The following is a 26,720-nucleotide window of genomic DNA, read 5'->3' as shown; positions in this document are numbered from 1 at the left end:
CTGGGCACGCTTCCAGAGCCCGGCATGGGGAGAATCTGAGATTGATGTACCCACAGAGCAGAGAAGGGAAAGGGAGCAGCTTGGAGAAGAGCTTTATTGGGAGATCCTGGATATAATAAATAAGGGTTACACTGGGAGATGACAGTGAGGGACTGGGGCCACATTGTGCTCCATGGGGGCTGGAACCGCTTCTGCCTTTCCAAGTAGGACACTCCCCTGCATCCCATTTGCCCCATCCTGCTCCTTCCGCCCAGCAGCAAAGCTGGCCCAAGGGTTGCTGCCTGCCTCCCCTTTTGGGATCGGGGCAGGGAACAACCTGGCAGAAATGGGGGCAAGGGAGTGTTTTGGGGAGCAGCATGGGACAAAAGGGGTGGGAGGGCAGGGCCATGGGTGTGGCAGCACCCAGCTGTCACTGTGTCAGGGCCTGGATGATGTCCTTCACCAGCATGGTGCCGATGACCATCTTCTCGCTGTTGATGGTCAGCTGGGCTGTGGAGCCCTCCCGCCACTCCAGGGTGATGAGTACCAGGCTCCCGCTTGTCACCGTCTTGGCCGCGAACCTGTTGGGTGGTGAACACAGGGCTTCAAGGCAAGCTGTCCCCTGTCACCGTCCGGTCCCATGGGATGCTCCGGTGGGGACAGACAAGCACCTGCCACCCACGGCCACTGCCACATTTGGGTTCACGCAGGTTCCTCATCCTAAAGGAAGCCCTGAGTGTCCCCACTGTGATTTGGGTTGGAATGGAGAGGTGACAGCGCCTGCCTGATCCAGGTGTGGGGTCCAGCTACCTGTACTCATTGCTGGCACCGCAGGGCACGCGGCCCACGTTGGCAGCTGAGGTCACTTGCTGGACGATGGTGTGGTCACTTCGGCATTTCTCGGGCAGCGTCAGCTTCTCTGTGATCTCGCTCATGCCCATCAGCTTCCCTAGAGCAGGCAACAGAGGCACCTGCCTATCTCTGGCCACATACCTTTCTGGGCCCTGCTTTGACATGCCCAAAGCAAGCCCCTCCAGCTCCCTGTGTTCCCCATGACATCCTGAGCTGGTTTTTCTGCTTGCTTTTGGTTCAGGGTTCAGTGGATTTGAGAAAATTCTTCATAACTCTTCCTGGGCTCATACCCATGTCCTTGCCTGTTGGCAGCAGCCACATCCCTGGGGATGGGCTCCTCTGGACAGTGATAGCAATGGGGCTGGGTGCTGCAGGGCACCAAGCACCCCCTACTCAACACAGCCCCCATCCATGAGGTCAGGGTGGGAATGTGCTGATCCAGAAGCATGAGGGCACAGGGTGTCACTCACCAGACACAATTCTGGGAGTGCCAGGGTGACATGGGCCCTTCACACTTTGTGGAGACCCAACAAGGCCACCCTGGCCCCAGGGTGGTCACCCCAGCCCACAGGCTGGGGGTGCAGGGTGGGGTGAGGGGAGCAGAGCTAGTCTAGGGGCCTGCTGAGCAGCCACTTACCCTCACCCGGCCGTGCCAGGTGCTCTAGAGCCACAGCGAGGGCGGCAGAGGGGACAAAACTGGGGGTGAGTGTCAGTGATGGGTGCCCATGCAGCACCCTGTCCCCATCCCTAGCCCCACTCACCCTGCTCCTTTTTGAACTCGTTCTCGCTCATGAAGACAGGGGCCATGAGCTCCCCCACGGGTGGCTGGATGGAGACGTAGAACTGGCGCGTGTGGGTGCTGGGGAGACAGGGGGGTGAGAGGGGCACATGCTCAGAATATGTCCCCTCTCCATGTCCTGCTTCCCATCCCTGCCCTGGGCAGGGGTGACCAGGGGAAACTGTGGCACAAAAGGGCTCAAGAATGGGGGGAACCTGTCAGGCTGGACCTGGAACTGCTGCTGCCTCCTTGTCTCCTGCAGGGAGGCCTGTGCATTTCCTGCTGTCCCCTGACCACTCCATGCCTATCTGACTGTCTCTTCCCTGGAAGGATTCTGGTGCCTGTCCTGCTGTCTTCCACCCCCTCATGCCCTGCTTCTGCTGTCTCCTGTCTCCTTCTACATGGAGGGATGTTGATACCTATCCCACTTTCCCCATCTCTGGAACACTTGATGCCCTGATCCCCAGGGACACTCATCCTGCCCTGCCTGGTGCCAGATGCTCACCACAGCTGGAAGTTTGCTGCCTGGGTGGAGTCACAGAAGTCAATGCCCATCACCACGCTGGCTGTGTCCCCTGGCGCCAGGTGCTCTGGAACAACAGGGATAGCACTACATCCCGCATTCCCACCCAACCCCTGTCCCCACTCTCCCACAGCGTCACAGCCATGCCATACCAATCTCAGGGAACTCCCGTATCCTCATGCCAGATAGTGGCTTGGGTTCGTTGACTCGCAGGTTCTTCACCTCGGTGTCGGTGTTGTTGGAGATCTGGATCTGGACGGCCACCATGTGGGGGTCGCCCGGGAAGGGCCGGCGGCTGAAGCAGTATTCAACCGCAAGCCCCTCGCCTGCCATGCGGTGCAGCAGCTCGTAGGTCTTCACTGCACTGAACGCCGGGCTCAGCAGCTGCACCAGGGGACAGTGGGGGCTGCTGAGGGCTCCCTGCAACCCCTGCAGGTGGCAGAGGGCCCAGGAGCCCCCGCAGGTGACAGGAGGCCTGGGATCTCCCCGGGGAGGGCATGGGGGACACTTACAGTGGGTGTCAGGGAGGTGTCGGTGAGAGTGAGGCCTTCCAGGTCGGTCACCAGGCTGGTGGAGATGATGCTGCTGGAGGGGATGGTCTGAGGAGGAGGTGGAGTGACTGCAAGGTTGGGACGGGGGAAGAAAGGGTTAACAGAGCTCACAGGCTGTGAGCATAGCCCCATGGGGACACCCACACAGGGACAGTTCTAGTGGCTCAGCTCCATGGGGACAGCCATATGGGGACAGACGTGGTGGCATAGTGCCATAGGGACAACTCCATGGGGACAGCCTCATGGGGATAGCTCCATGGGGACAGCCACGTGGGGTCAGCCCTGGTGGCATAGTCCCATGGGGAGAGCCACACAAGGATAGCCCAGTGGCACAGCTCCATTGGTGTAGACACAACCCTGTAGGCTGTCCCTGTGCATAGCCACACGGGGACAATCCAATAGGCACAGCCGCCTGTCCCACAGCTATCTGCTGGAGCCAAGGATCCCTCACCACACCTGTTCTTCTCCCACCTTGCAGTTCCCAAAGGACCCATGGAGTCCTGATTGCACTGGAGTGAGTGCTCATGCCTCAGTTTCCCCAGCACCACCACCATGGCCATTCGTGCATTCCAGGAAGCCACTCACAGTCATCCAGGTCAAGCAGGGAGATCTCCTTGGAGCTGGCCTTGCTGCTGGGGGGCTGCAGCAGGGCAGAGATGGAGAGTTCAGTTAGGGGTCCAGATATCCCTGTGCAGCCCCCCAGCCCATCCCAGCCCTCACCACCTTCCTCTGCTTGGTCTCTGCCTCGGAGCCTGAGTCGGAGCCAGAGGAGCTGCTCTCAGACGTGCTGGCCTCTGATGAGGTTTCGGCACGGCCCTTCCTCCCCTGCAGGACCTTCTTCTTGGACTTCTTTGCCCCCTCCTCCTCCTCTTCCTCACTGGGGCTGCAGGGATAGCCCAGCTCAGGGGGTTGGGGCAGGGGTTTTGCTGGGAGCACCCCCCTGCCTTCCCAGGGCATACCTGCCCGCTTTTCCCAAGACTGCCTTATGGGAACCTTCCTTGTCCTTCCTCTTTGGCCTCTTCTCCTCCTCCTCCTCCTCCTTGTCCTCTGACTGCTCCCCACTGTCTTCCTCCTCCTCTTCCTCCTCCTCCTCCTCGGTGCCAGAGCTGGAGCTGCCAGAGCTGCTGCTGCTGCTGTTCTCTTCGCTGCCGGACTCGGGCTCTGAGGGAGCACAGCTCAGCCCTGTTGCTGTGTCCCCTCACATTCCCCCATCTCCCACTTCATCCCACTACATCCTCCATCCTCCCACTGCATCTCCACACCTGCTGCTGCCTCTCCACTGCATTCCTGCATAGTCCCACTGCCCACCACCATGTCCCTCCACATCTCCTGCCATGTCCCTTCCATGATGGGGTGTCCCCACTGTCATGTCCCCTGTCCAATGCCCCACCATTGTGGCACCTGCCTGATGGTCACAGTGACCACTGCCCAATATCTCATGCCATCAAGTCCTCACCACTGTCTGCTGACTCTGTGGGCCCTGACTCGCCCTCTGAGTCAGAGTAGAAAGGCTTCTCCACCTTCTCCTTCCTCTTCTCCCGGCTGGTGCATTTGGTCCACTCAGGAACCTGTTGGTACAGGCTTGATGGAGCAGGGCCATCACCCATGACTGGGGGATCCAAACAGCCACCCTTGTTCCCCCCATCCCCAAGCGGATGTGTGAGCACTAGAGAGTGAACAGGGGCAGGTGAGCAGTACCTAGGCACCTTTCTGGGGCTCTTCCAAGACCTTGAGTCAGTGTCCCCACCTTGGCCCCTCCTCCCCCATGCACCCAAGGTGCTCCACGCACCTCCACATTCCTCACAGAGGGGTCAGGGGCCTCATCCGGCCAGTCGGGCAGCTCCTGGTAGCCCACAGCCTTAGCGTTGAGCAGATGGGACAGGGAGCCCAGTTGGAAATGGTCCCGATCTACAACAAGGTGTAAGGAGGCAGCAACTCAGGGAGAGCCATGCAGCATTGCGGTGACAGCTTGTGCCCCATGTCCTAATGCCCTGTGACTAGGGGTGGGTACCTTTGAAGGAAGACTCCAAGATGGGAGCTGGTTTTTGGGCCAGGAAGAGCTTCTTGGCATATTTATTGAGGGCCCCGCTCTTCTCAGTGGGCACGATGAGCTGGCGAATGAAACGAGCCCGGTCGCGGATGTCATAATTCTGGTCGTACTTGGCCAAGTTGAGGACATACTGGGTCAGCAGCTTGCTCTGTGGCAGAGAACATGCTCAGGGCTGGCCTCTCCCTCCCTGACAGGGAAACTGAGACCCACCTTAGGATCACATCCCTGGTACCTGCTTGGAGTTGGTCAGGTAGAGCTTAGCCGCCAGATTGATGACCTGCAGCTTGACAATGTCCTCCTCATTGGTGAAGGACTTGGCCATCTTGCGCAGCACATCAGGAGCGATCTTGGGCACGTGCTCGCAGTACTCGCCAATGAGCCACAAGATGCTGGCCCGTGCCATTGGCACCTGTGAAATGTCCTCAGATATATGGCACTGCTGCCATCCCCTGCTCCTGTGGGTCAGCAACACCCCAACCAACCTGGATGTTGTCAGTGAGCTTGGCCATGTGCTTGATGATCTCGCTGTGCTGGGCCGGCTGCATCTGTAGCAGCTTTTTGATGACCACCACAGATTCGGCCACCACCAGCTCTACGGGCAGAGACCCAGCCTCAGTTGGGTCCTGCCCTGAGAGCAGTGGAGCTCCCATTTCACCCCTGATGTGTGTACTCACCATCCCTGTTGGAGAGGAGCTGGACCAGGCCATTGAGGCAGGTATCCCGCACCTTCCCAATGTTGGTGGCACAGCGCCCAATGGCCTGGATGGTGGCTGCCACAAAGTCCTTGTCCATGCTGCGGATGTAGGTCTGCACAGGCACATGTGACATGTCACCCATGTGCCAGTGCTGGACATCCTCCCTGGCAGTGGTCACACATTGGGGCCCTTTGGAGCCACTGATGGGGTTGGTATGGCCTCAGCCCACTCCTCCTGGAGGGGCTCTCCTCTGCCCCCTCCATGGTGGTGCTTTGGCACCAACAGCCATGCCAGGGTGGCAGCCAGTATGGCCATGGCATACCTGGAACTCTCGCAGAATGGTGGAGATGTTGGTCTCATTGGCCAGGTTGGTGAGGACCTCCAGCTGTGGGAAAGAGGAAGAGATGAGCAGCACAGGGGTGTGGTGACAGGGCAGGGGGGCCTTGATGTCCTCCTGTCCCCAGGGCAAGATGACAGCTAACCCAAAGAAGGGGCTCCATGAAGCCCCTAACCCACTCCTGACAGGTGTTTCCAGCTCACCTTGAGGATCTTGATCTGTGTGGGGTCCGTGGAGCGGATATAGAAACTTTTCAGATAGGGCTCAAACATCCCCTGCACGCACAGCCAGAGATTATTAGTGTCATCTCTGTCCCCCCACCTTGCCAAGGTCACCTCCAGGCTCTGGTGACCTTGCTGGCCTAATCCTCATCTTGCTCTGGAGTCAACAGGGCCAACTCCTCCCACACCAAGTCTGAAACTCACCCGCCGCTTGATGGACATGGTGGCCACATTCTGTAGTACAACATACTGCACCTCACTGTGGGGACAAAGAGGGGACCATGGTAGTCACTGGGGCAAGGGCCATACACCCTCAGCAAGTCCCTGTGAATATGGGCCAGGACCAACCACCAGCTGGTGCCACCAAGATGCTGTTACCCCATATCTGGACTGGACCAGCCCAAAAAAGCCTCCAACCTGATGTCCCTCCAGGGATGGACTTTTTTGGGGGTCTCTCAAAAAGGGTCTTGGAGCTCCCCACGGGTTCCAACAACTGGGGTGGAGGGGTAGGACACCACCAGAACCCAGTTGCCACAAACCTGTGACTCCGCAGGAGCCGTACCAGTGCCTTGGCAATGACTCCAACCTCTGCCTTGGGTGCCAGGTGGAAGTAGAGCTGTGCCACAGCCATCACCACCTATGGACATATATCCGAATGTCACATGGTGGGAATGGGGGACGCCCTGCGGAATGGCCAAGTCCCCCAGTCCCACTTAGCACTTGGAGGTAGCCTGACCCTGAGGACACCCATTTCTGAGTGCCCTGAGCACCCCAGTGAGTCCTAGACTGTGGGGACATCGTAAGCCCAGACTGATGGACACCACCAGTGGCCCGGGGGAATGAACAGGGTGGGAGCGAGGGTCTCACTGCGGCGTTGCGGCTCTGCAGCAGGGGCTTGGTGTTGCGCAGGAGGAGGCGGTGGTCGGGGTCCATTACGTAGGGCTTGCGCTTGGCCAGCGAAGCTGCCTCTGCCTTGGTATCCTTGGCATCCTCCTCCTCAGAGCCATAGAAAGCCTTCTCAGTGTTCTCCTCCAGCAAAGACTCCTGCTGGCAGGTGGGACCCTTTTCATTTCCAAGAACACTCACCCTTCACTTCACTTCCCTAGGGGCTCCCACGACATCCCAAGGCTCCCAGGGCATTTTGTGCTCCTGAACTCACGTTCTGGTTGGGGCTGAGGAACTGGGTGCGGGCGTATCGAGTCAGCATGTTGATGATGACCACCTGCCCCCACTCCTCCACATCGATGAGCAGGTTGCAGAGCTTGCGGTAGTTCTTGTGGATGAGGTCTATGCGCTCTGGGCAAACCTCCTCGAATGCCATCACCACACTGCCAGCCACCAGCTGCAGAGGGAAAGCCCGGGGTGACTTAGTGGAGTGGTGGCATCATCAATAAGATATTTGTTTGGTAGGGATGGTGGCATCTCCATGAGGGTGCTGGTTTGGTAGGCAACCCTTCCTTGTAGGGATGCCAGCTCAGTGGAGTTGGTGAATTCCTCATGAGGTTGTTGGCCCAGTAGGGACAGCAGCACTCGCACAAGGATGCCAGCTCTCCAGGGATGGTTTCATCGCCACAAGGACACGAATTTTGTGGGGACATCTGCATTCCTGTGAGGATGCTGGATCAGTGGGGACAGTGTCATCCTTATGAGGATTCTGTCTTGCTAGGGACCGTGACATCTCCACAAAGATGTTGGCTTGGGAGATGGCTGCATCCCCAAGATGACACTAATTTGGTGGAAACACCTCCATCCCCATGAGGACACTAGGCCAGTGATGTTGCCGGATTTGGAGGTGGGAGAGACACAGAATCCTGCTCACCGTGGTTTTGTCTGCCAGCAGCTTCTCAATCACTTCAATGAGCTGGTCCTTCTGGTCTGAGTCGAGGCTGTGAGGGAGGAGCAGGGCAGGTGATGCTGGACCAAAGTCCTCCCCATCCCTGCCTGTACCAAGCAGCCAAGACCCTTATTGATGTTGCATATAGGTAAAAATATCATAAAAGAAAGGCCTTATAAAATATGGTTTAGGTCCTATTACTCTAGCTAAGCTAGCAGCTAGCTTGTAACTTCCCATGTGAAAAATTTTAAGAATGAAAGTAGTTAGCACAACAAGCTGTTCTAGTAAGAAAACCATTTGCACCTGTAATAAACAAGACATCTGTCCCATGGGAACCAGTGAACAAAATATGTAAACTAACCAAAAATAGAGAGATTTGACAGATGTACACCCTAGCCATTTACCCACCAATAAAGTGGGTAATAGTCAGTGTATTGTTAGCCAAATAGGTCTAACACAGCACCTTCTGATATTTCCTATAAATATGAGCTTTGTGACTAAAGAATTGGCTTTTCTGCATGAAGAAACTGAGTCCTGGCTGCTTTATTACAACAATTAGTATACCTTACATTTAGCAGCTGATCCCCTCCCCATTACCTGTACAGCTTGGGGATGGCATGGGCGGCTGTCTTGCGCACATATGGAGACATATCCGAGGCTGCCTCCTTGATGGCCAGCATCATGATGGGCACGATTATGGGCACACGGATGCTGGACAGGACCCGCAGGGCACTGGCGCGGATCAGCTGGTTGGGGTCCTGTGGGGACATGTGGGGGGCTGCAGTGCAGCTGTGGGAGGCTCAGTGCTCCTCCAGACCTCCCCTGAGTCCTCAGACCAGCCCACCTTGAGTCCTCGCTGGAAGGTGGAGATGGAGAGCAGGGCCAGATCCTGTTGCTCCTCTGCGTAGCGCACCAGGTACACGTACACCAGCTTCTTCACCTGCAGGTGAAAGTGCCACCTCAGAGTCCCCAAACTCCAGCCAATCCCCAAAAACAAGGAAAGTGCCAGACCCTGGGATGCCGCCAGGGCCATGCAAGATCTTCCTCACCTCAATGTTCTTGCAGGCAACATTTTTCACCACAGCTGGGAAGAGATCAGAGGCGTTTTTACCACGGGCAATCATCTAGGGGGAAAAGAAGTGGTGTGACACTGGGCAGCTGGCACAGCACGGGCTGGTACAGCATGAGACAGCTCAGTACCAGCAGTGGTCCCCACCAGTGACAACAACACCCACCGCCACAATCCTCTTCATGGCCTCCAGCTTGAGTGAATCCTTGTTGCTGTCAAGCATCTCCTTGAGGTCATCATGCCTGAACCACACCATGGGGAAAAAAATTCCCATTTTCACATTTTTGCCTGTTTTTTAGTCTTTTTTTTCTGCTCCCAGCCTTCCATCAGGCTGGCAATGCAACCCTTCATTATTAAATATTTATGGGGACAGGAGTTGGGTTACAGCCAGGTGAAAGAGGAACCGGAGGGACTGGCATGGTGCTAGCACCCAGTGCCATCCTCATCCCAGGCACTGGGACAAGAACCCCGTTCCATCCTGGCTGTGGTTGTCACCCTACATTGTCCCTAAACCACAGGTGCCCATCACCAGCTCCATCCTGGCATGGCTGGGTGTCCCTTGTCCCCCACTTCATGGACATAGTGGCATGAATGTGCCAGCACACCGTGATGAAAAGTCCTTCCTTAGTCCCCTCCCTGGACTGCGAAAATGCCACCAGCCTTTTGTAAAGTTGTTACCATTATCCTCTTTCCTAAGGGACACTGGTCCCCCCCTAAACTGGGTGCACCTGCAAGGCTGCATCTACCTGCAGCAGCTGAGGGTGACACCCATGGGATGATGCTCGTCCAGAGCCACCATCACCAGAGGGTCCTGGGGGTGCTTCTTGGGGGAGTCTTACCGCGGCGGTGGCCCAGTGCCAGTGTCCTCTGCGGGCTTGGTGCCGGCGAGTGGCCGCAGCTCATCAGCTCGCAGGGCGCTGTAGCAGGTGGGTTGTCCAGCCTCGGTGGCCAGCACCGGGCTTGTCACCTCCTCGGCCACACCACCACCCTCTGGTGTTTTCGGCCAGCCAGCTGGCCCCACCGGCAGCTGCCGCAGCAGCTTCTGCACTGGTGGCAAGGACATCATAGCTTTGACTGGCGGTAGTGGCCCTGGGGATGGTGACAGGGCTGTGGCCCCGCTCCTCTGCCCAGCACAGTGGGCTGAAACCTGATGCTGTGGTTGGGATTGGGTTGCAGCCTAGATCAGGATGCAACTCCCAGTGGATGAGGCCAACTTGGGATGTCACGTCCAAAGTGACATCTGACCTGCAGTTGGGACTTGGGGACACTGCAGGGAGCTCCTTCCCCAGGGCTGAGTGGCTCAGTCCTGGGCAGGGAATGCACATCATGGTGGGACACTCTGCCTGGGTGGTAGGGTGGCATGATGGGGCACCTGTGGGTGTCTCAGCTGGGTGGTGGGGTCACACTTGGTGCATTTATCTTGCCACATATTACATGGATGCCATGGATGGCTCACAGGAGTGGTGATAGATCTGGTATGGCCCTGGCAAAGGGCAGCATGCAGATTATAGTGACACTATGGGTGTGAGGGACACTGTGAGTGTGGGGGACACTGCCAGGAGGTCAGGGGTAAGGGGTCATTGCCGTGGGGGTGCTGACACTGCCAGAGTGGGAGGCACTGATGGCAAATCACTGAGGTAACCGGGACAGACTGGGAGACACAGCCAGGGTGTCAGGGCTGGGGGATGCTTCCAGAGTGAGGGACACTGCCAGTGGGGGTCAGGGGACACTGGCAGACATGGGAGCAGGGAAGCATTTCCAGGCTGGGAGACATTGCCAAGGAGAAGTCAGAGAGGGGGAGACTTGGATAAACTGAGGGACACTGCCAGCAGTTCCTGGGAGGGACAAACACTCTGAGATGTGGGTCATGATAGAGGGCACTGCCAGACTGGAGGACACTGGCAGTGGATCAGGGCTGGGGGAAATTGTCATACTGGGGGACAAAGCCAGGGGTAGGGAGTGTTACACTGCCAGACAGGGGCAAGGGACACTACTAATGGATAAGGAAATGGGGGACACCATGAGATGGGGATACTTCTTTCAGGTCATGGATGCAGGGCACATCCAGAGTGGGGGACAGTGCCAGGGGCTCTGGGTGGACACTGTCATACTGGGGGACATTGCCAGAGTATCAGAGAGAAAGGGACACTGCCAGGGATTCAGGGAGGGGGGACCCAGTGAGATGGGAACACTGCCAGGAAATCACAGATCAGGGACACATCCAGAATGGGGGACACTGCAACATTAGGGAGGAGTACAGGGAGAGAGGAGACACTCCCAAACAGGGGACATTGCCAAGAGGTCAACATGGGGTACACATTCAAGGTGCGGGATGCTGCCGGGGAATCGGGACTGGAGGAACATTGTCATATGGGGGGATACTACCATAGGGCAGGGATGGGGAGACACTGCTGGACTGGGGGACACAGCCAGGGGTAGAGAGCGTGATGCTGTCAGACAGTGATTCAGTGCTTTCCTGCTGGGGCAGCAGGGAAGGGGGGGACAGTGCCAGAGTGGGGGACACACACAGTAGGGAGGGCCAAAATACATTCCTGCAGCTCCAGGAGAACACCTCCCCCATTTCTCTTCACCCCTGCACCCCTCTCAGGAGCGTGTTCCACTGTCCCACGGCAGGGTGACATTCCTTATCCTCATCCAACATCCCCCTGCCACCCACCGGGAGCCTCGATGCGATGGGGGGGTGTCAGCTCAGGAGAACCACAGGAGCCAGCAGACCCGGTGGTGGGAACACCGTGCCCGGGATACCCCAGCCCGAGGGTGGGAGGGTCAAGGGGCATCCCCTCATACCTCCCCCAACCGCAGCATCTCCAAAATTCCGCGGTGTTCCCACCCTCTCCGGCCTTTGCAACCTGCAATGACGGTGGCGGCGACCTGACCGCGTTCCCTGCCCCATCCTTGTCCCCATCCTCGTCCTTACCCCTATCCCCATCACCATCCTTATCCACATCCCCGTCCCTGTCCCCGTCCCCGCGCCGGGGGCCGCTCCATCCCCGGCTCGGGTACCGAGGACGGCGGCCGAGGCCTGCAGTGGCGGCCGCGCGGGCAGGCTCGTCCTTGTCCCCTGTGCCCGCATTGTCCCCACCTCTTGTAGTCGGAGGAGAAGATGCCGCCGCTGGCGGGGTCGTGGCCGTACTCGGGCTCGCCCAGGCTGGAGGAGCCGCCCTTCTCCTCGCCGTAGGCCGGGCTGGCGGCCATGGCGGCGGGAGGGATGCGGGATGCGGGATGCGGGGGGGACGCGGGAACTGATGTCAGCGCGGGCGGGGACGGGCCCGGCCCCCGCCCGGGGGCAGCGCCCGGCTGGGTCGCTCCCCGCCGACACCGGGAACGGGAGCGCAGGGGCAGATCGCTGCCCCAGGGGGTCCCTGCGCGGCCCCCGCACCTGCACAGCTCCGGGAGCGGGACACGGGCGATTCTAGGAGGAGCGATGCTGGGCACATAGCTATGATACAGTGACTGGCACTGAGCTCACAGCCGCACACATACCCGTCCAGAATCATGAAAATCTATCATTATATAGCAATAGACAATATTGTGTATGATTATAATTAGACGTATTTAAAATAGGTTACATTACAGTAAAGAATGTTATATGTTCGGATGTTATAATATGTATATCCTACCATATTACACTTTATTATTACTTTATAAATTATTCTTTTATGTGCAATAATGTGTGCAGTATACATAGTACACATTTACTTATATATTACATATAATTTATATATTCTATTACATGCTGCATACTGTATACTATATATTGCATGCTATTTATTACATTGCATTATATTATATTATATATTTCATTAATTATGCACTACTATGTATTTGCCATATTCATACTATGTTATAGATAATCCATAAACCATTCTACATTCTACAGTTTATATATATGATATAATATATGCAATACGTTATATATGCAATATGTTATGCTATGTTATATTGCAGATTATGTTGTGTATTATGTATTATCTACTGTATGATAAAATTCAATATTTTATGATCTATAGTCCACGATAGCATATGTGATGTATGATATCTGAATTATTATATATATTAGGTATGATATTAATTTATATTATTCTTATTGTTATAGATATTATAGTTTATATTTAATATTGTTATCAATAACATGATAGGAATTATATACTAGATATATGATCATATATTAACTATACTACAGACATCAAATACAAATATTGTAGACATGACTATGCATATTAAGATATTTAATATATATTTTTATATACTACATTACTATAAATTATATAAATTATAAGATATCATTATTGATGTTATTATAGTTGAGATTTTGTTTGCATTTCTTTGATTTTTCCCAGGTACTTTATACTCTTGGCAGATATTTCTGCTGTTGTTTCTCCAGGCAACTGGTCCTGGAGCTGTGTGGATGGGGCAGCATTCACCCCATCCCACAGGAGTGAGGCAGTGAGGGAAAAGGGCCATGGTTCAAGTAGGAGAATTGAATAAAGCATCTAATTAATGGACAGCAATTAATCTTCAGCACAGAGACACACTCACTCCAGCCCTCCCAAGGACCCCACAGCCCTCCCAGGGACCCCAACCCTGCTAGGATCTCAGACCTCCCTGGGGACCCTGCTGCTCTCCTGGAGACCCCAACCCTCAGGAGACATAGAGAAGAGCCTGACTTCCCCCTTTTTTCCCCCTATAAACACTGATAAAATCCTACTGGACATTCCCTTCTCCCCGCTGAACTACCCCAACTCTTTCAGCTTCCCTTCCTAGGGAAATGCTCCAGAGCCTTGGTGGCCCTTTATGGCGTCTCTCCAGTGTGTCCCTGTCTCTCTCATGCTGGAGAGCCCAGCACAGGACGCAGCACTCCAGGGGTGCCAGCATCACCATGGGTTGGTGACTCACTCCCCCTCACTGCAGATACACTCTACCTCATCAACTGGATCAGTAATGAAGAGGTTGACCAGGACTGGACACAGAGTTGTCCCTTGAGGTACACCACCAGCCTCTGGACAGACCTGATCCAGCCTTTTGGCCCATTTTCAACCCAGCAGCCCATGGAATATACATTTTTATGCTCAAAACTAAATGCTAGCAGTGAAAGAGGCAGATGTTTGTCTCAGGAGGCCATGGGGAGCAAAGAGCAGCCTCTCCCGTCAAGGTGGGACAACATTTGGCAGCAGCTTCTGGGAAAAGTGAGAAAACAACAAATCAAGCAGGGTTGGCGCAGGGTTTCCATGCAACTGTTTATTGCCACACAGGAGGATTGACAAATCCCTGGTGCAGTTCTGGTGCCCAGGGGAGAGTACTCAGCCCCACATGTTCCCCAGGAGCACCGTCACCTCCATCACTGCAGCGCTGGGGACACCTGGGAAAAATGAAGAGGTTTAGTGACACATGGCTTGAGCAGGTGCCAAAATGTCCCAGGGTGGTGGTACCTGATGTAGTGGTGGCACCCACCATGGCACCAGCAAGGTGGCCCAGCCCCAGGAGGGCAAGAGCAAAGTGGATGCAGTTGCAGGTGACGGTGTCGTACTCCACTGGCTGGTCCATGGCCACCCGGATCCGTCGCTGCAGGGCAGCCACGTCCAGCCCTCCCTTCCTGCGGAGCACCTTGGCCGGGCCCCGTGTCCGTAGGAGGTGGCTCTTGCCGTGCTTAGCCACGACGCCTGATGGTGACATCCCTGAGCTGCCTGCAGGGCAAAGTGGACTCTGCACCCCATGTCCCTTCCATGGAGATGTCCCCATGCCATGACAGCTCCTGGGGCTCACCTTCCAGGTGGATGATCTCGCCGTCACCGCAGTAGATGCCAGCATGGGCGCCCCACCAGCCAGGGCCCCCGGAGGCCAGCGGGAAGAGGAAGAGGTCCCCAGGCTGAGGCTCAGCCACCCCGTTGGGGACCATGTTGAAGTGTTGTCCCAGCAGCCCCTCGCAGAGGAAGAACCCTGCCGTGGTCACTGCCCCAGTCACTGCCTGGGGACCCAGCCATGTTTCAGGGCCACTGGTGGCCTGGGGACACCAGCAGTATCACTGACCTGCTGGCTCATCCCACATCATTGGTGGCTTAAGCACAGCTTGGGTCTCTGGCCTCCATGGATGGAAACCCTTTGGGAAGGGGCTGCCCCCTCGAGGTGCTGAAGCACCCATGGGTGCCAAGGAAAAGGCAGGGTGTGCAGCATCCAGCCCAGTTGTGCCAGGGCTGTGACAGGCAGTTCAGGGCACAGGGGCAATGCCAGCACTTACCTGCCTGGAACTGCTCACCTGGAGGGACAAACACCTTGCATCAGCCCCAGTGTCATCTGTGTCATGGCTCAGCCCTAGCCTGGGCTGCTGCCACCCCCTGCCCAAGCACCTGACTGGGATTCTCATGCCAGCACCCCCAAACCTGCCGTACCCAGGAGCCCAGCCAGTGCCAGGCCTGGAGGAACAGCCAGTCCGGGGCTTGCAGGGTCTGAAGGAGGGAGCTCACCTGTGGGGAGAGGAGGCAGGGCAAGACGGGAACTGTCCCCTTCTGACACCCATCCCCTGCCACCACCCGTGTCTCTGCCAGCACACAGCCCAGCCCAGCCCAGCCTCCCAGGCCACAAACCCCCCCCCAACCCTGGCCCAGATCCAGGTCCAGGCAGGTCCTATGGCAAGGGGGTGGGATCACCTGGATGCAGGTGTCCTTCCTGCTGGCTTCCCCTTTACCTGGGCGAGGAGATTCATCTGCAAGCAGAAAACATGATGTCCCAAGAGCTGGGGGCAGGTACCCATACCTTGGAGACTTCTCTGTCCCCACAGCTGTGGTGACACGTCACCCTTCTAAAACCCAAGCTGCAGCCTCGGGGCTCGTTCTGTGCCCTGCTGCCTCACCTTGGGGGCACCTCCAAGGTCCCCTCACTCCACTGTGTTTCCCAAGCTGCTGCTGCTCCAAAGGTGGCTGCAGGGCAGGACCTCAGCCCGCCCCTTCGAGCACCACAGTGGCTCTTGGCAGCGGCACATGGCTCCACCGGTGCCTGGGAATGTGCCCGGACCGGCTGCACCGTGGCACTCTGCCCATCCTAAAGGGCCAGTCCCACGGGGACAAACCCAACCTGGTGTGACATTTCATCCACAGACCTCTTGGGTGACCCCAAAGGAGTCAGGAAACAGCCCTGTGGCCACCATGCTTTGGTAACCACTGACCACCAGGCTTATGACAAATCACCTCTCGGTGCCAAAACCCTCTGGCTCTGCGAGACCATCAGCCTGTACCCAGCCCCTTGTCCTAGGAATGGCCACCAGCCTGTCCCCGGCCCTGTCACCCCAGAATGGTGCATGCCCAGGGTCAGCTCCCGAGTCACATTAAACTTTAATCCTGGTGCCAGGGGTCAGTGAAGGCTTCAGCAGGGCTCAGGTGGGTGACTGTCACCCTCTGTCATCGGGCAACCTCCAAAGAATCATTTATCAAGGAGACTCCAATAAACAAGAGCTAATTACAGGTGAAACCTGAGCCTGGCCTGGACCCAGCTCAGTGCAGGCAGTAATTAACCCTTCCCAGCCACCTCCAGTGCCACAGCCACCCTCCTAGAACTTCATGTCATCTTTTGTTGGTCTTGCCCCCTTCTAAACTCCACCATCCTCTCCTGGTCTCTGTTATCTTGCCCACATGTACCCATCACACCCTTCTCATTCCCATCCTCCATTCCCTCTCATTCCCTCCCAGTCCCCATCATCCCATCTCAGTCCTTACTATCCCATCATGATCTCCATTCACCCTATTGCATCCCACCGCCCCCTCATGATCTCTGTCACACCTTCCTGGTCTCCATCATCCCTTCCCGGTCACTGCTGTCACCTCCTGCTCTTCACATTTGTCATTGTTTCTGGGTCACCATCAAAACATCCAGATCCCCATTGTCCCCTCCTGAACTTCATTATTTCCTCCCAGTCTTCATCTCCTTGTTGCCATCACCCCCTCCTGATCCTTGTTGTTGCCTCTTGGTCCCCATCATGTCCTTTCCATCCCCCATCAGCTCCTCGTGGTCCCCACTGTCACCTCTTGATCCCCAATATCTCCTCATGTTCTCTTTGTCCTCATTGTCTCCTCCTTGTTGTCACTGTCCTGTCCCATTCCCCACCACTCCATGCTGTCAACAACAGGAGCGGGACTGCCAGGACAGTGGTGCTTCCCTGGGTCACTCGATGTCCCCAGCCAAGCTGTCCCTAGCCAGGGTGGATCCACCAGTTCCCCACAGCCAGTGGGATTAGGGTGGCTGGAGCCCTGGGGCTGCTACTGACCGCAGATCTCAAGCCCATCACCAGCATCTTTAGGTAATTAGTAAATTAGTAATTAAACGCTCTCTGCCTGCTGGGGGGAAGGAGGGCAGATCCCAAGGTTTTAGGCTGGGTAATCCTGTGGCATCTGCCCCAGCATCTGTGACCGAGCCGAGTCACGACCCTGCCTCGGGCTTTAACATTTGCTCCTTCACCCCCACCCACCACCCACTGCCCCTCCACCGTGGCGTCAGGCCCGCTCGTGTCACACCCAAAACAGGCTGGGTTGGGCTCCCAGGAGTGCCCTGGGTGCTCATGGAGCCCTCATCCCCAGGAAGAGGACAGGGTGCTGCTCCACAGGGAGCTCACCATAGGGACAGCACCCAGCTGGGTGCAATGGAGAAACGGGGTGGGAAACCATATTTTTGTAATTATTGGCTTTCCTGGGGGTGCTGGTGATTGGCTGGCAGCAGATGGTTGGCCCAGCTAATCCCCCTCCCAAATCCCTGCTCCAGAGCTGGCTTTTACCCAACAGCAAGGAGGGGTCAGGCAAATTAGCCTAACTCAGCCATCCCGCCATGCTCGCTGCTCCCCACTGTCCCTGGTGCTGGCCACCTGTGTGCCCATGGGTGGGCTGGCACGCCGGGATGCCGGCGTTCCTGGCACCCTGGGTCGGGCACAGGGGAGTGTTCACCCATGGGTGAGAGGTGTGGAGGCACCCAAGGGCCGGGCAGGGAGGTGACAGCTTGCTCCCGCTGCATTAGTCCAGCGTCATAATTCTGCCACGGGAGGAGGTGGCCCCTGCTGCAGATGGTGGCGGTCAGAGATCTGGGTCAGGACGGGGCTGTGGGTGGGACAGGGCACCGTGGGGAAACGGGGGGTGCCAGGGTGGGAGGGGGCTGGAGGCAGGGGGCACGGAGCCACGGTCCAGACAGGAAGGTTGGTGGAGCCATGTAGTCAGGAAGGGTGATGGAATGTTGCTGCACATGGGAACATGGAGCCATGGTGCAGGCAAGGCTAATAGAGTGAGTCACAGTGCAGACTGTTAAGATGGAGAAACACTTCAGGCAAAAGGGGTGGAAGTAGGTTGTAGGCAGGAGGATGGAGCCATGCTGCAGGCAGGGAGATGCAGGAATGCTGCAGGCAGCGTGGATGGAGCCGCACATCAGTTGGGGATGATGTAGGGGTGACCCCCAGCCCTTGGATCCACTGGAGTCACTGCTGCCAGCCCGCGGCAGGGACCTGCTGCCATTGCCTGTCCCCTGGGACACCTTCAGGGCATCCACACCCCTGAGGCCCTCTGGAAGGGGCAGAGCAGGCCGGGAACCCCTGTCGTCAGCCTGGCCCATCGCTGGGGACAAGCTGGGCCCATGACGGCGGCCACCCCCCACCCCCCTGAGCGGGGCGGGGGGGGGTTTAGCCGCTAAAGCCCACAAATCCCAAATTGTGCTGCCCTGTCACCGCGAGGGTTTAGCGGTGGTTGCATAACCCCGGGGGCCACCTGGCCCCCACCCTCTGCGGTGTCAGCAGCCTCAACATCCGTGGAGGCCCCGTCCCCGGGAGGGGATGCTGAGGCACAGCGAGGCCCCTACCGAGTATCCCCCCTCCCCTCGCCATCAGGGCCGGTAATTAATTACTTGGGGGCAGGGAAATTACCCCCCTTAATTACCACTTTTCGTTATTCCCCTCTAACCGCCTTAGTGAAGGGCTTATGCGCTTACAGGACCTGGTGGGTCCCAAGGGGAGGACGACCCGTACGGGGGGTCCCCAGCCCAAGCCGCACGTCCCAGCCCTGCCGCAATCTCGGCCTCGCAGTGCTGGCTTGGGGGGGCTGCACGGACAGGGTGACACCTCCGCGGCGGCGCGCGGGGGGGTGGCTTGGGTGTCGCGGGGTTTAGGGTTACAGGGCTGGGGCTCAGCACCTTTTTAATTCTTCATCGCGTGGCTGATTGATCCCCCCCCGCCCCGCGCAGACACTAAAGATTAAGAGGGTGACAAAGAGGCGGCTGCTTACACAGCGCCCGCCGCTAAGCCGCCTTGAAGAGAGCAAGGCAAGAGCCCCGCTGGCCGCAGAGCCGCCGGAGCACCCACCGCCTGGCCAGACCCTCCGCGGGGACCCACAGGGACGGGACAGGGAGAGGTCGGGAACGCCGGGTGCGGGATGGCTGCGTCCCCGGCGGGGTCGGTGGTGAGCGCCGGGCTGGATGAGAGTCCCACGGGTAAGAGGTGGTTCTGCTGGGCCGGACGCGACACGGAGGGACATGGGTTTTTCTCTGGGATGGCTGGGCCCCCGATGTGGTCACTCCCCAAGATGCCTGGGGGTCTTCTTCATGGTTCTCCTCTGGGATACTTGGAATCCACATAATGGTCTATCACCAAGATACTTGGGGTCCTCCATTGCAGTTTTTCTCTGAGATGCCTGGGATCATCATGGCCTTCTGGATGCCTTTGGTCCCTGTCGTGGTCCTTCTCTGAGATATCTGGGGGTCCCTATTATGGTTCATCTCCAAGACACCCAGTGTCCCCATCATAGTTGTTTGGGATGTTTGGGTTCTCCATTGCCAACCTTTTCCAGAATAGCTATGCTTCTCCTCATGGTCCTTATCCTGGGTGCCCAGGGTCCCCATCATGGTTGCTAGCATGCCTGGGGTCTTCAGCTGCCGTCCTTCTCCAAGATGCTGAGTCCCCATCATGGTCCTTCCCTAGACCAGGATGCCTGCAGTGCCCGACCCTCTCCATGGTATCCATGGTCCTGATTTGTGTTCCTTCTCCATGATCCCTGAGGTCCCCAGCTATGCCCCTTCTTCAGGATTCCTGCGGTCCCCTCTAAAAACCTCTCCTGGATACCCTTGGTCCCTGGCCCTTCACCAGGATCCCCAGAGTTCCCTGCCATGACTCTTGTCTGGGGTGTCCCCAGAGCTGTCCCTTTTTCAGGACACCTCCCATTCCTGATTGCAGCCCTTCTCTGGGATGCTTAGTCCCCTTCCTGGGATGCCTGGTGTCCCCATCCCTAAGAACACCATTTCATCCCTTTTTTTAATTTTCAAAATTCCTGTGAGAGCTCATCCTGCATCACTTTGTGTGCTGGGGTGTGGGACGATGGTGAACCCATGGAGTCCCTGAGGTGTCCCCATTCATGTCCCTGGGCTGAACCAGCAGAGACAGGAGCCACCCCATCTCCAGGGTGCTGGGAGGCAGCAGGGACTGGTGGGTGGGACAAGGGACATTGGGATGCCCAGAGTCAACCCAGATGTGATGGTTCCACTTCCACAGGTCTGAGCCCAGCACCCGGGAAAGAGCTGAGCCCGGTGCTGCTGTGCAAGGTGTGCGGGGACACCAGCAGTGGGAAGCACTACGGCATCTACGCCTGCAATGGCTGCAGCGGCTTCTTCAAGCGCAGTGTCCGCAGGAAGCTCATCTACAGGTGGGAACAGGGAGTCCCCATGGGGCAGGGAATGGGGGGACAGAGGGGCAGGCACCCTGTGGATGGGCATCCAGAGGGCAAGAACCCGGGTCCCATAGACAGAATAGAGGAAAGGACACCCCACAGGGCAGGGACCCCAGGAATGGCCACCCAGGGTGTCAGGGATCCAGGAGATGGACACTGTGGGGCAGGAGTGGGGGGAACAGGCACCAAGCAGGGTAGGGACACCCAGCAGAACAGGGACCCCATGGGGTGAGGCACCCAGAAGGGAAGGGATGGACACCCTGCGGGACAGGAACCTTGCAGACGGACACTCAGCAGGACAGGGAGCTTGGGGCAGGTCCCCAGTGGGGTAGGGTATCCCGGAATGGACACTCAGCAGGCCAGGGACCCCAAGGCATGGGCAATGGGTGGGGCAGAGACCCAGGGGGAGTTAAAACCACTCAGGGGACAGACCTGCAGGGGGAGAGGCATCTGTGTAGAGGGTGTCCAGAGCCCCCCTGATGGGGGGGCCAAAACACCCATCAAGGCAGAGTGATCATTAGTATAGAGCACCCTTGGAGTGGGGACAGGGCACCCACTGGGGACAGGACACCTCCTGGGGAGAGGGAGGGAACCCATGGCGAGAGGTGGTACCTATGAGGGAGGACCCTCCTTGGGGACAGGAACCACCTCAGGAGCTGCAGCCATGTGCCACCTCTCCCCATAGGTGCCAGGCGGGAACGGGGCTGTGCCCAGTGGACAAAGCTCACCGCAACCAGTGCCAGGCCTGCCGGCTCAAGAAGTGCCTGCAGGCTGGCATGAACAAGGATGGTAAGATGGGGGGGGACACACAGTGATGAACAGCAGGGGTGACAGCAGGGTGGTCGGTGCTGATGCCACCTTGTCTGCACAGCTGTGCAGAATGAGCGCCAGCCCCGCAGCACGGCCCAGGTCCAGCTGGACAGCATCCAGCTGGATGCTGAGCTGCCCCCTGAGCACGTGGCCACCACATGTGAGGTCCCCCCATCACCCTGTCCGGCTCCTCGTGGCCCTGGTGCCACCGTCACCCCGGGTCCCCGAGCGCCCACACCACCCACCAACCATCGCTTCATGGCCAGCCTGATGACGGCCGAGACCTGCGCCAAGCTGGAGCCCGAGGACGGTGGGTGGCTGCCAGTGGAGAGGGGGTGGGTGGGTGGTGGATGTCCCCACGGTGTGGTGACAACCAGTGTCCTCTTCCACCCCTGCAGCTGATGAGACGGTGGATGTGACAGGCAGTGAGCCAGAGCGGGCAGCCGGCGAATACCAGATGGCACCGTACCCGGCAGCCAGCCCCGAAAACATCTATGAGACCTCAGCACGTCTCCTCTTCATGGCTGTGAAATGGGCCAAGAACCTGCCTGTCTTCTCCAACCTGCCCTTCCGTGACCAGGTGGGGTTGGCAATCTCCACGAAGAATTGGGGATCTGCCTAGGGGGCAACAGGAACCCCAAAAATGTAGCAGCCAGTTGTAGTAGCTGGAGCATATCCACAACATTCTTAGGGCTCCCTGCAGAGGCTTGTCAGCCCAACCAACCTGTTGCCAGCCTACAGGTCCTGGAGACTTTGGGGGTGACAGAAGTTTTGGGGTTCCCCGCACTCTCCCCAGGTGATCCTGCTGGAGGAAGCATGGAGTGAGCTGTTCCTGCTCTGTGCCATCCAGTGGTCCATGCCCCTGGAGAGCTGCCCGCTCCTGGCTGTCCCCGAGCCGACCTCTGGGAAGCTGCTGCCGGCCACTCTGGATGTGCGGGCACTGCAGGAGACCCTTGGCCGCTTCAAGGCGTTGGCCGTTGACCCCACGGAATTTGCCTGCATGAAGGCTGTGGTGCTCTTCAAACCAGGTGAGGCCACCCCCAGCAGCCACCAGAGGCCGTCCCCAAGTCCCTCCCCAGCCTGTCACCCCCTTGTCCCTGCAGAGACCCGTGGCCTGAAGGACCCTGAGCAGGTGGAGAACCTGCAGGACCAGTCACAGGTGATGCTGGGCCAGCACAACCGTTCCCACTACCCTGGGCAACCCGTCAGGTACCGCTGTCCCTATGTCCTCACGGGTGACACCAGGGTGGGACTGTCCCACCCATGGCCACTGCTCCATCCCCCAGGTTTGGGAAGCTGCTGCTGCTCCTCCCAGCGCTGCGCTTCATCTCCTCGGAGCGCGTGGAGCTGCTCTTCTTCCGCCGCACCATCGGCAACACCCCCATGGAGAAGCTGCTGTGTGACATGTTCAAGAACTGAACCCCCTTCCCTGGCTTGTCACCCTGTGCTGGCACCCTGTCACCCCCACCCTGGGATGTGAAGGCGCCTGTGGTTCCATGTCGGGCAATGTCCAGCGCTGTGGAATGCTGGCAGCAGCTGGGAGGTGGGAGCAGCTTCCCTGGCGGTGGAAGGGGCTGTCCCCAAGTGCGTGCCCAAGGCACCGGCAGCACCTCACTGGGGTCTGTCCCGGTGGTGTCCCAAATGCTGGAGGAACCCAGGCAGAGGCACCTCGGCACCATGAGGACCTGCTGCCACCCAGGGGGCAGCCCCGGGGACACTACCCCAGGGATGAGGCCAGCCTGGGCCATGACATCAGCCAGGGGTGACAGCACCAAGGGTGGTGCCAGCCCCGGAGTGACACCAGCCCAGGGGTGACACTCACAGAGGTGGTGACACCTGGGGGTGACACCAGACTGGGACAACCTCAGGTTGATCCCAGGCCAGGGCTGACCCCAGCCCGGGGTGACACGTGGGACAGACCCTTGTCCCTCCGTTCCGGGGTCTCCCACTTGTGTCCCCCATTTTATACTCGGAATAAAGAGAGTTTTGCAGGCAGAGTCCCTGTGCCAATGACTTGGGTCCCCTTGGGTGGGGGACTGGGGGGACCAGCTGAATGTTAATAACACAAATAGGAATAAATAAAAATCAATAATCTGAATGTAAGTACCTTGAAAAGAAATTATCTGAATGGAAGGAAATGAAATAGAAGTAAAATTAGTATAAATAATCTGAATTAAATGATCAATATAAGGAATATAAATAGAAAAATAGGAATAAAAAGAAAATGAAAATAAATAACCTGAAATTATCTGAATATAAAAAAATAATCTGTTTGGAAATATTCTATTAGAAATAAACTGAAAAAAAATTAAATAGAAATAGAATGAAACTAAACAAACTGAAATACTTTGAATAGAAATTAACTTAAAGTATGTTAACATAAGTAGATGAATATGAATAATCTGACTGGATAAAATGGGCATTAAATAGTAAAAACACAAATAAAATTATATTAAATACACTTAATAGAAATAGAATGCATATAAATTATTGGAATGTAAATACCTGCTTTGAAATCTCCTTAAATTATCTGAATAGAAAGAAAATAAAACTAAATAATCTAAAATAATATCAATAGAAATAAGTTGAGAATAAACAAACTGCATATTAATAAGAGAAGAATAATGAATCTCATTGGAAATCAACTGAATTAAATTATGTGGACAAATAAAATGAAATAATCTGAACAGAAATACATTGAAAAGAAATTGTCTGGATATGAATAGTCTACCTAAAACTAATCTATAGAAATAAAAATAATCTGAAATAATCTGAATAATCCAATAGAAATAACTGGAAATTTTCTGAATACAGAAAAATTTAAAATAAATTGTCTAAATATACATAAAATAAAAAGTATCTGATTTTAAAAAATTGTATATAAATTATTTGCATATACATAAATAAAAATAAGGTGAATAACAAGTAAAATAGAAGTTCCGTGCATATAAATAATGAGAATGTGAATAACCAGCATGAAAGAATCTGAAGGGAAGTGATCTGGAGCCCTGGCTCCCCATCCCAGCTCCTCCATCCACATGATCAGGACTGGGAAAATCCACAACTTCATAACCCCGTGGAACAAATGGAAAAAGGCCCAGAGCCGGGGTGTGGGCAGGGGGCAGCAGGAACGACGTCCCACTGGGACTTCTTGGCCTTTGCAGAATGACACTTTTATTGGTCCGTTTTTGTCCGTTTGTACAAGATTCCGAGCGCGGGCGACGCGGGATAATAGATCCTCTTCCATACAGACTCTGTTTAGTTTACAAGCAGCGACTTTATAAATTACTTAGAAAACTTTCCATGAAAAATAACAATAATTCCCCTCGCAGCCCTCCAGTAGTCAGTACATTCAGCCCTCCGGAAAACCCTCTGGGACCCCAAATCCTGCCAGGGAAGGGCTGGGAAGGAGCGGGGGAGATGCCGGGGAAGGGGACCCCGGACCACGCCATTATCCCTCCAGTCCTGGCAGCTCCTGCCACAGCTGGATTTTATATATATATATGTATAGATTTCTTTGACGTGTGTTTTTCTTTATACATATAACCACAAATATATTATACATATATATATATATATAAAGAAACATATTTTTATATATTCTATATATATTCCATACATTTATTTCTGTCAAGAAGTCTATTTTCTTTATATATTTTCCCTACATTCCATACATTTTTATATAAATGAAGAAATAGAGAGAAAATATATTTCTTTATATATACTATATATTTCCTTTGTATATTTCTTTACAGAGAAATACACTCTTTCTATAAAGAAATATATAAATACATGTGAAGAAACATACATAAACATACATATTAAACATATATTAAATATATGTTTAAATCGTATAGCATTAAATATGTTTCTACATATAGAAGAAATACATTAAAATATAAAGTAATAAATATTCTTTATATATAGTACATATCTCCTAAATATATATACTTCCTTATATAGAGAAATATGTAAAATATATACATAAGGAAATATACAATTAATTTCATTTATAGACTTCTTGATATATAAATATATAAGCATATATACATAAAGAAATATGTATTCTTTATATATACAATATCTTATATATTTATATAAAATATGTACTATATATAAGACATAGAAAATACATAAATGTATTTAGTCTCAATATTCTTTTATGTATTTTTAAATTATACAGAGAATATTTATTATTTTGTGTGTACATCTTCTTTATATATAGAATATATATATTATATATGTTCTTTATATATATAAGTATCACTTAAATATATTTTCCTTATATGGAGATTAAATATATATAAGGAAAATAAATATATTCCAAAAGAAATAAGATACATATACACGTGTATATGCACACATATATATGCATACATGTAAACATGTGTACATGTATATATATGCACATATCTATTTGCCCCGGTCAGATCTGACATGCTTGCCCTCATCCCATGGGGATGAGGAGCCCGAGGACGAGGCTGGACCCTTCCCTCACAGCAGATCTCCTCCCCTGGGGCCGCTTTAAGGGCAGTTCTGGGGTTTTTAGTTCAAGAGGCTCAGAAGGCTGGTTTGGCACCAAGCACTCAGATGCTCCCAGCACTCCCAGCTCCCAGAGAATTTGGGAAGGCTCCTCAGGAGTTTCCACTGTTGTGGTCACCATCTGCCTTCTCAGCGCATCCGTGTCTGTCCCCAAAGCCCTGTTCTCCCCTCTGGGACAGGGAAAATCCCATCTTCCCCCAAGGATGGGGGGCGATTGACTTGGTCTTGCTCCACTCCCAGGATGCTGTGCCGGGGCCGATGCTGTTCCCACTCTCCCTGCAGCATCTCTCACTTCCCCCGTTGGAAAAAAATTAAAGATAACATGAAAAAAAGTAAAATTTCAAATATCAAATAAAAAATTACCCCAATAAATAAACCATCCCTGGAAAGGGCAGGGGGAGAGGGGACCGAGGAGCAGCTCAGCCAAATCCAGTCATGCTGGGAAAAGACAAAATATTCAGGAAAACTCAATTTTTTTCTATTTTCCCCATTTTTTATGGCATTTCAGGAAAGGATGAGCCCCAGTCCAGCCCACCTAGGAGGACAGATCCAGCCTTTGTAAATCTAATTATTGCCCTGGGGCTCCTTTCCAGAAGTTTTCTGGTACCCGGAGCTTCTCCAGGTGCCACTGAGGATGATGATGAGACTGGGGAGGGATCACAAGCTGAGTCAGTAACTAGTGTCGGTAATTAGTCCTATGATGGGTTATGATGGTATAATTACACCTCCAGGGATTTCTTGCTGAGAATAAAACTCCATGTTTTATTGAGTGATGGCTGG

At 54.8% G+C, this 26,720-nt stretch overlaps 3 protein-coding genes across 6 annotated transcripts; 1 reads left to right on the top strand and 2 right to left on the bottom strand.

The window, feature by feature from the left end:
- Window positions 1–76: 76 nt before the first annotated feature.
- On the bottom strand, window positions 77–12,294 carry AP3B2 (adaptor related protein complex 3 subunit beta 2). Of its 3 annotated transcripts, none has more exons than XM_021554164.3 (27): window positions 11,993–12,294; window positions 9,056–9,131; window positions 8,870–8,944; window positions 8,665–8,760; window positions 8,418–8,578; window positions 7,806–7,872; window positions 7,146–7,328; window positions 6,854–7,030; window positions 6,526–6,623; window positions 6,191–6,245; window positions 5,969–6,040; window positions 5,751–5,813; window positions 5,408–5,540; window positions 5,216–5,325; window positions 4,966–5,142; window positions 4,695–4,881; window positions 4,473–4,591; window positions 4,140–4,251; window positions 3,643–3,844; window positions 3,404–3,566; window positions 3,269–3,323; window positions 2,645–2,751; window positions 2,285–2,516; window positions 2,115–2,199; window positions 1,593–1,690; window positions 790–928; window positions 77–560 (listed from the first exon to the last, which is right to left on the bottom strand). In XM_021554164.3, exons 1-27 carry the CDS (start codon window positions 12,103–12,105, stop codon window positions 410–412), a joined length of 3,306 nt encoding a protein of 1,101 aa, XP_021409839.2. In that variant the 5' UTR covers window positions 12,106–12,294; the 3' UTR covers window positions 77–409. The 3 variants fall into 3 exon arrangements, with proteins under 3 accessions (XP_021409839.2, XP_085444714.1, XP_085444713.1); XM_085588588.1 differs by having other exon boundaries at window positions 3,407–3,566; window positions 6,854–7,033; window positions 11,993–12,174; XM_085588587.1 differs by having other exon boundaries at window positions 6,854–7,033; window positions 11,993–12,173.
- A 1,834-nt stretch (window positions 12,295–14,128) lies between these two features.
- On the bottom strand, window positions 14,129–15,895 carry LOC146766513 (uncharacterized). 2 transcript variants are annotated; one of them, XM_085588618.1, is made up of 7 exons: window positions 15,758–15,895; window positions 15,593–15,610; window positions 15,297–15,371; window positions 15,146–15,163; window positions 14,674–14,911; window positions 14,362–14,594; window positions 14,129–14,269 (listed from the first exon to the last, which is right to left on the bottom strand). In XM_085588618.1, exons 2-7 carry the CDS (start codon window positions 15,608–15,610, stop codon window positions 14,249–14,251), a joined length of 603 nt encoding a protein of 200 aa, XP_085444744.1. In that variant the 5' UTR covers window positions 15,758–15,895; the 3' UTR covers window positions 14,129–14,248. The 2 variants fall into 2 exon arrangements, with proteins under 2 accessions (XP_085444744.1, XP_085444745.1); XM_085588619.1 differs by having other exon boundaries at window positions 14,674–14,875.
- A 3,299-nt stretch (window positions 15,896–19,194) lies between these two features.
- Window positions 19,195–22,919, top strand: NR2E3 (nuclear receptor subfamily 2 group E member 3). The gene is made up of 8 exons (XM_021554195.3): window positions 19,195–19,359; window positions 20,414–20,564; window positions 21,274–21,377; window positions 21,460–21,708; window positions 21,797–21,978; window positions 22,195–22,426; window positions 22,502–22,607; window positions 22,685–22,919. Exons 1-8 carry the CDS (start codon window positions 19,302–19,304, stop codon window positions 22,815–22,817), a joined length of 1,215 nt encoding a protein of 404 aa, XP_021409870.2. The 5' UTR covers window positions 19,195–19,301; the 3' UTR covers window positions 22,818–22,919.
- The last annotated feature ends 3,801 nt before the right edge of the window (window positions 22,920–26,720 follow it).

Source organism: Lonchura striata, chromosome 10 (assembly GCF_050655825.1).
Source record: "Lonchura striata isolate lonStrDom1 chromosome 10, ASM5065582v1, whole genome shotgun sequence".
NCBI lineage: Eukaryota > Metazoa > Chordata > Aves > Passeriformes > Estrildidae > Lonchura > Lonchura striata.
The sequence above is the reverse complement of the archived record's forward strand: the minus strand, read 5'-3'. Positions and strand labels throughout refer to the sequence as shown.